The sequence below is a fragment of the Leucoraja erinacea genome, unplaced genomic scaffold (assembly GCF_028641065.1).
Source record: "Leucoraja erinacea ecotype New England unplaced genomic scaffold, Leri_hhj_1 Leri_605S, whole genome shotgun sequence".
NCBI lineage: Eukaryota > Metazoa > Chordata > Chondrichthyes > Rajiformes > Rajidae > Leucoraja > Leucoraja erinaceus.
In genome coordinates, this window is record NW_026576515.1 from 27,367 (window position 1) to 36,523 (window position 9,157).

The following is a 9,157-nucleotide window of genomic DNA, read 5'->3' on the forward strand; positions in this document are numbered from 1 at the left end:
ATTGCAAAGAATTACGTGAAGGTTTTTTACCTAGAGTCTTCTCGCTGGATCACAACACTACTGGACCATCTGCACACAATAAATTGTACACCATACTCCAGAATTGACCTCACCAATGCCTTGTACAATTTTAACATTACATCCCAACTTCTATACTCAATGCTCTGATTTATAAAGGCCTGAACACCAAAAGCTTTCTTTACCACCCAACCTACATGACATTCCTCAGCCCATTTGCCCAGCTGCTCAGGATAGTGCTGTAATTTCCTGATAACCATCTACACTCTCGATGATACCACCTCCTTTAGCATCATCTGCACACTCAGTAATCATGCCTTGTACATTCTCATCCAAATCATTGATATAAACCGCAAACAGCAATGGCCCCAGCATCAATTCCTGAGGCACACGGCTCGTCACAGGTCTCCAGACCGATTGCTGCCCCTGTGTGACCACCCACTGTTCTCCCCACCAAGACTATCCTCTACCCAGTTTGCAAGCTCTCCCGGATACAATGCGATCTAACCTTCCTGAGCAATCTACAATGTGGAACTTTATCCAAGGCCTTGCTGGTGTCAAAGACCTCTATTCACCCACTTTAGTTCAAGCGATCATGCGTCAGAAATCATTTTGCACGCACACAATCCACAATCAGGTGAGGCACGGTGGCGCAGCGGTAGAGCTACTGCCTTACAGCGCCCGAGACTCGGGTTCAATCCCGACTAAGGGTGTCGACTGTACTGAGTTTGTACATTCTCCCCGTGACCAGCGTTGGTTTTCGTTGAGATCTTCAGTTTCTCTCCACACTCCAAAGACGTACAGGTTTGCAGGTTAATTTGCTTGCTATAAATGTAAATTGTAAACTGTCCCTAGTGGATGTGTAGGATAGTGTTAGTGTGCGGGGATCGATGGTCGGTGCAGACTCAATGGGCCGAAGAGCCTGTTTCCACGCTGTATCTCGAACCTACACAAAACCAAATCTAATCTTTACATTACACACAACTAATCTATTACACACAACTTGTCACGTGTAAATTAATAAATAAAATAATCGGCTACAGTTATGTTTGACATAATATAGAATTGAACATTCTACCACAAAATTGCATTAGTAATAATCTTTCAAAGCTCTTTAGATTCTGGAGTAGTTCCTGAGGATTGGCGGGTAGCAAACGTAACCCCACTTTTTAATAAGGGAGGGAGAGAGAAAACAGGGAATTACAGACCAGTTAGTCTAACATCGGTAGTGGGGAAACTGCTAGAGTCAGTTATTAAAGATGGGATAGCAGCACATTTGGAAAGTGGTGAAATCATTGGACAAAGTCAGCATGGATTTACGAAAGGTAAATCATGTCTGACGAATCTTATAGAATTTTTCGAGGATGTAACTAGTAGCGTGGATAGGGGAGAACCAGTGAATGTGGTGTATCTGGACTTCCAGAAGGCTTTCGACAAGGTCCCACATAAGAGATTAGTATACAAACTACCTCAGCGAAATATGAGAAGCTGTTCCTCCAATTTACATGTGGCCTCACTCGGGCAATGGTGGAGGCCCAGAATAGAGAGGTCAGTGTGGGAATGGGAAGGGGAGTTGAAATGATGGATGACGGGAGATTGCATGGGCCTCATGGGTTAGATACAGTGTGAATCTCCTTCTACACAGACATTTCACACACTCCCAAAGCACGGGTTAGACACAGAGTGATTCAGAGTGACGCTTCCTCTAACCCTGACTCAGCAAGTTGCCCAAGCCCGTTATTACACCAGTGTACAGCTATTTACCTTCAGCATCCCCTAGCAAAAAAAAACAAATTCATTGTCCAGCTCAGACACTTGTCAGCGTTTTTTAATAGGAGCCAGAAGTGAAGAGAGTACAACATGTCTGATTTGGATGTTGCAGTCGTATGTCCAGTACAAATACCTCTCTGAATTGCAAAGAATTACAACGTGAAGGTTTATTACCTAGAGTCCTCTCGCTGGATCACAACACTACAGGACCATCTGCACATTTAATCTTCATGTACAACTCTTGTGAAGTGTTCTAATCCCTAGTGAATGAGCACGTACAGCGTGTAGGCCTGTCTCTGAGTCAGATGGTTACAGGTGCCACTGCCATTGCTTTGTTCACTTTAGTTTAGAGATACAGATTGGAACAGGCCCTTTAGCCCAGCCAGTCCGCGTTGACCAGGATCACCTGTTCACACTGGTTCTCTCCTATACACCAGGGACAAATTACAGAAGCCAATTCATCTACAAACCTGCACATCTTTGGAATGTGAGAGGAGGCAGGAGCACCTGGCAAAAACCCATGTGCTCACAGGGAGAACGTGCAAACTCCATTTAGTCAGCATCCGTGGTCAGGATCGAACCTGGGTCTCTGATCTGTAAGGCAGTAACTGTACCACTGTGCTGCCCTGTGATATGATAGAGATAAGCATTAAAGATGAAATTAACCCTAGGGCCCATATCCTCTTTGAGATTTAAAACAAAAGACACAAAAGAAAGAACTGTAACATATTATCCCAACTTCCATATTGAGTACCGACTAATGAAGGCCAGAGTACCAGAAACGGTCTTTATCACCCAATCTACCTGTGATGCCACTTTCAAGGGACTATGTCGGTGTACTCCAAGATCCCTCTGCTCTACAACACTCCCCAGGGCTCTACCATTCACTGTCGGACCTGCCCATGTTAGACTTCCCAAAATGCAACACCTTCGACTTATCTGCATTAAACTCCACCAGCCATTCCATATAACCATATAACCATATAACAATTACAGCACGGAAACAGGCCATCTCGACCCTTCTAGTCCGTGCCGAACACATAATCTCCCCTAGTCCCATATACCTGCGCTCAGACCATAACCTTCCATTCCCTTCCCGTCCATATAACTATCCAATTTATTTTTAAATGATAAAAACGAACCTGCCTCCACCACCTTCACTGGAAGCTCATTCCACACAGCCACCACTCTCTGAGTAAAGAAGTTCCCCCTCATGTTACCTCTAAACTTCAGTCCCTTAATTCTCAAGTCATGTTCCCTTGTTTGAATCTTCCCTACTCTCAGTGGGAAAAGCTTTTCCACGTTAACTCTGACTATCCCTCTCATCATTTTAAAGACCTCTATCAAGTCCCCCCTTAACCTTCTGTGCTCCAAAGAATAAAGCCCTAAGTTGTTCAACCTTTCTCTGTAACTTAGTTGCTGAAACCCAGGCAACATTCTAGTAAATCTCCTCTGTACTCTCTCCATTTTGTTGACATCCTTCCTATAATTAGGCGAACAAAATTGTACACCATACTCCAGAATTGGCCTCACCCAATGCCTTGTACAATTTTAACATTACATCCCAACTTCTATACTCAATGCTCTGATTTATAAAGGCCAGAACACCAAAAGCTTTCTTTACCACCCTATCTACATGAGATTCCTCAGCCCATTTGCCCAGCAGCTCAGGATAGTGCTGTAATTTCCTGATAACCATCTGCACTCTCGATGATACCACCTCCTTTAGCATCATCTGCACTCAGCAATCATGCCTTGTACATTCTCATCCAAATCATTGATATAAACCGCAAACAGCAATGGCCCCAGCATCAATTCCTGAGGCACACAGCTCGTCACAGGCCTCCAGTCCGATAACAGCCCCTGTGTGACCACCCACTGTTCTCCCCACCAAGACTGTCCTCTACCTAGTTTGCAAGCTCTCCCAGATACCATGCGATCCAACCTTCCTGAGCAACCTACAATGTGGAACTTTATCCAAGGCCTTGCTGGTGTCAAAGACCTCTATTCACCCACTTTAGTTCAAGCGATCATGTGTCAGAAATCATTTTGCACGCACACAATCCACAATCAGGTGTGGCACGGTGGCGCAGCGGTAGAGCTACTGCCTTACAGCGCCCGAGACTCGGGTTCAATCCCGACTAAGGGTGTCGGCTGTACTGAGTTTGTACATTCTCCCCGTGACCAGCGTTGGTTTTCGTTGAGATCTTCAGTTTCTCTCCACACTCCAAAGACGTACAGATTTGCAGGTTAATTTGCTTGGTATAAGTGTAAATTGTAAACTGTCCCTAGTGGATGTGTAGGATAGTGTTAGTGTGCGGGGATCGATGGTCGGTGCGGACTCAATGGGCCGAAGACCCTGTTTCCACGCTGTGTCTCTAAACCACACAAAACCAAATCTAATCTTTACATTACACACAACTAATCTATTACACACAACTTGTCACGTGTAATTTAATAAATAAAATAATCGGGTACAGTTATGTTTGACATAATGTAGATTTGAACATTATACCACAAAATTGCATTAGTAATAATCTTTCAAAACTCTTTAGATTCTGGAGTAGTTCCTGAGGATTGGCGGGTAGCAAAAGTAACCCCACTTTTTAAGAAGGGAGGGAGAGAGAAAATGGGGAATTACAGACCAGTTAGTCTAACATCGATAGTGGGGAAACTGCTAGAGTCAGTTATTAAAGATGGGATAGCAGCACATTTGGAAAGTGGTGAAATCATTGGACAAAGTCAGCATGGATTTACGAAAGGTAAATCATGTCTGACGAATTTTATAGATTTTTTCGAGGATGTAACTAGTAGCGTGGATAGGGGAGAACCAGTGGATGTGGTGTATCTGGACTTCCAGAAGGCTTTCGACAAGGTCCCACATAAGAGATTAGTATACAAACTTAAAGCACAAGGCATTGGAGGTTCAGTATTGATGTGGATAGAGAACTGGCTGGCAAACAGGAAGCAAAGAGTAGGAGTAAACGGTTCCTTTTCACAATGGCAGGCAGTGACTAGTGGGGTACCACAGGCTCAGTGCTGGGACCCCAGCTATTTACAATATATATTAATGATCTGGATGAGGGAATTGAAGGCAATATCTCCAAGTTTGCGGATGACACTAAGCTGGGGGGCAGTGTTAGCTGTGAGGAGGATTCTAGGAGACTGCAAGGTGACTTGGATAGGCTGGGTGAGTGGGCAAATGTTTGGCAGATGCAGTATAATGTGGATAAATGTGAGGTTATCCATTTTGGTGGCAAAAACGGGAAAACAGACTATTATCTAAATGGTGGCCGATTGGGAAAGGGGGAGATGCAGCGAGACCTGGGTGTCATGGTACACCAGTCATTGAAGGTAGGCATGCAGGTGCAGCAGGCAGTAAAGAAAGCGAATGGTATGTTAGCTTTCATTGCAAAAGGATTTGAGTATAGGAGCAGGGAGGTTCTACTGCAGTTGTACAGGGTCTTGGTGAGACCACACCTGGAGTATTGCGTACAGTTTTGGTCTCCAATTCTGAGGAAGGACATTATTGCCATAGAGGGAGTGCAGAGACGGTTCACCAGACTGATTCCTGGGATGTCAGGACTGTCTTATGAAGAAAGACTGGATAGACTTGGTTTATACTCTCTAGAATTTAGGAGATTGAGAGGGGATCTTATAGAAACTTACAAAATTCTTAAGGGGTTGGACAGGCTAGATGCAGGAAGATTGTTCCCGATGTTGGGGAAGTCCAGGACAAGGGGTCACAGCTTAAGGATAAGGGGGAAATCCTTTAAACCGAGATGAGAAGAACTTTTTTCACACAGAGAGTGGTGAATCTCTGAAACTCTCTGCCACAGAGGGTAGTTGAGGCCAGTTCATTGGCTATATTTAAGAGGGAGTTAGATGTGGCCCTTGTGGCTAAGGGGATCAGAGGGAATGGATAGAAGGCAGGTACGGGATACTGAGTTGGATGATCAGCCATGATCGTATTGAATGGCTGTGCAGGCTCGAAGGGCCGAATGGCCTACTCCTGCACCTAATTTCTATGTTTCTATGTTTCTATGTTAATATGATTCATCAAATCGTATGAAACAGACCTGCAGGATTCGGAGCAGTGAATGCTCCAGAACTCTTTTGTTCAGATTACAAATGAAACATGAAAACACAATTGGAAGAATCAATGACACATCAGGTGCCTTTCGAATGCTTCTCTTCCATCACTGTGCGCAGTGTGCGGTTATTTTTCCGCTGATTTTCAGTAGTGATTCATTGTCATGACAAAAGAATAACCCATTGCTGTCATTATTATGCACACTGTATAAATACCAAGCGACATGAGGCAGTGAAACATTCAGTCAGTTTCTAACCTCACTGGACTCAAAATGGGAAAGGCAAGGAGAGCTCAGTGTTTTTGCATTCTATTGCGTTGCAAATCTCCTGGGATGAACTGTTAACTTACAGACATTTATTTTTCTCTCCACACAGGTCATTTTCTACGAGGACAGGAACTTCCAGGGTCGGCACTATGAGTGCAGCACCGACTGTGCCGACCTGTCCCCTTACTTCAGCCGCTGTAACTCCATCCGTGTGGAGAGTGACTGGTGGGTGGCGTACGAGAAACCAAACTACATGGGGTACCAGTATGTCCTGAACAGGGGGGAGTATCCTGACTACCAGCGCTGGATGGGATTCAACGACAACATCAGGTCCTGTCGCAGCTACCCACATGTGAGTGATAATTTGACGTGCTATATTCCATACACATCAGTACCAGGTGCTGATCATTGTGTTTGTAGATTGAGTTCCTCAATGGTAATCCTTCTGCTGCCATTTATTTCATGATTGGGTTAACATATGTTGAGTGTTTGAACGCACTGGACTTGTATTTGCTGGCGTTTAGAAGGATGAGGGAAAACCTCATTGAAATTTACATTGGATAGAGTGGATGTGGAGAGGATGTTTCCACAAGTGGGAGACTCTCGGACTAGAGGTCAAAGACTCAGAATTAAAGGGATTAGTGAATCTGTGACATTAATTGCCACAGTAGGCTGTGGAAGCCAAGTCAATGGATATTTTGAAAGCGGAGATTGTCAGATGCTTGATTAGTAAGGGCTTCACGGGATATGGGGTGAAGGCAGGAAAATGGGGTTGACAGGGAGAGATACTGTAGATCAGCCATCAGTGAATAGCGGAGTAGACCTGATGGGCTAAATGGCCTAATTCTGCTTCTATCACTTATGAACATATGAACATGAATTTCTCACTGTTAGTCCTTCAAACTGTGCTTGTTTATGTAACGGTTGTAACGTGATACTGACTGATACTTCACACAAAGAGAGTTTTAAATCCCAATATGATCTATAGCTTGCTGGAGAGATAATAAAGTGTGTGCCTTCTGCTGGCTAACTTAGATTATTGCACGAGTCACAATGATTATTGGTGGAAACATTAATTAGATATTGCTGATAAATTTGTTATAAATTAATATGTAAATTCTTATTTTATAAATTCACAGGATATACTATACAGCATTAACTAATCCTGCAAGGGCACCTCTTAATCAGACCTTTACGTCAAATATATTTGTGAATTTTTTATGTATTTTCTCTTTTTATTGTTTCACATATTTCACTCTTTAAAAAATAAGATTACGTGGCAGTGAACACTGGAAACAAGCCTAAAATTAAATTAAAGAGTTTAACTGATAAATAGTTTCATCTTTAATCTCATTGTTGGTTATACTCCTACATGACACTTCACACTTTACCTCCACATACTAAATGAACATTCAAAATATCATTACAAATAACATTGTATAGCAGCATTTCATTATTGCCAAACCTGACATTGTCACCCTGTCCAGCAGATCATCTCACTTTATCTGTTTTTTTAGACTTCAACTAGTCTCTGGAATATTCCCCTCCTTATTTGGCTGTTTTCTCATCTTGGACCAAATGTGCATTTGTGTTTCACCCCGATTACAATCATATTTATTTTCCAGCAACGAGGTGGAAACTACAGGATGAAGATTTACGAGAGGCCTGAATTTGGAGGACAGATGATGGAATTCATGGACGACTGTCCCTCCGTCTATGATCGCTTCCGTAACCGTGACATTCACTCCTGCCACGTGATGGATGGTCACTGGATCTTCTATGAACAACCCAACTACAGAGGCCGACAGTACTTCATGAGACCCGGGGAGTACAGGAAATACAATGACTGGGGCGGCTACAACTCCACCATCGGGTCTTTCAGGCGCATGAGGGACTTCTAATCTGTTATTGCATGGCACAAATTTATCTTGTTAAAATATTTATCGCCACAATAAAACATCTCTACTTCAACACTGTTTACATCCGCAAATTTATTGAAAGTCTAAAGATAGATGGTCTCTCATAATGTCACCATGTGTTGTTTAGTTTAGTTTAGCACAGAAACAGGCCCATGAGCCCACCGAGTCTGCACCAGCCAGCAATCCTTGCACATTAACACTATCCTACGCACATTAGGGACAATTTACATTTGTTCCAAGCCAATTAACTTACAAACCTGTATGTCTTTGGAGTGTGAGAAGAAACCAAACATCTCGGAGAAAACCCACGCAGGGCACGGGGAGAACGTACAAACTCCATACAGACAGCACCTGTAATCGGGATCGAACCCGGGACTCTGGCACTGTAAAGCAGTAAATCTACTGCTACGCCCCCGTGCCACACTTCTTCATTGTTCTTCATTTTTCTCACCAAAATGAATAATCAAAACAACAAAAATATGTTTGGGCTATTTAGAGGGATCACATCAGAGCCAGAGCTGATCTTGCCACAGTTGATGGCACATGGATATTGACTCTGATTGTTTAATTCCTTAGCAAAAAGAACCAGAATTTATGCTGCACTTTAAATTTGTTTAAATAGTTGCAACATAGCTCACAAATAAAATCTGGTACTAAACCACATGATAATATATTGTAGAAACAAGGAGCTGTAGATGCTGGTCACTGCACAAAAGGACCAAAACATCATCTCTCCATGTTCTCCAGTGCCTGCACCGCTGAATTACTCCGGAACTTAGTGTATTATGATTATATATTAGGTCAGTTGACCAAACCTTGGGTAAAAAATTTATAAAACAGTTTAAGAGAATAGAGAGAATTGGTGATCAAGGAAGAAAATCTCAAATCTAAGATAGAGACTGGCAAAAGCACATATGCCAATGCCGGCATGGCAAAAACCTAGTATGCTAAAGATAGCAATGTTACAAAAATTTGAGATTTAAAAAATCAAGTCTGCAATTTATCCCATCAGATAAAGCATAAAAAGAAGTTTAATTTGACACTTAATTCACTTTTATATCATCAGTATTAAAAAAAGTTATGGCCATTTTC

General features: G+C 42.7%; 1 protein-coding gene across 1 annotated transcript; it reads left to right on the forward strand.

Annotated features, from left to right (window-relative positions):
* The first annotated feature begins 613 nt into the window (after nt 1-613).
* LOC129694289 (gamma-crystallin S-1-like) lies at nt 614-8,121 on the forward strand. The gene is made up of 3 exons (XM_055631000.1): nt 614-655; nt 6,232-6,498; nt 7,772-8,121. The coding sequence occupies exons 1-3, from the start codon at nt 614-616 to the stop codon at nt 8,045-8,047; spliced, it is 585 nt and encodes a 194-aa protein (XP_055486975.1). The 3' UTR covers nt 8,048-8,121.
* The last annotated feature ends 1,036 nt before the right edge of the window (nt 8,122-9,157 follow it).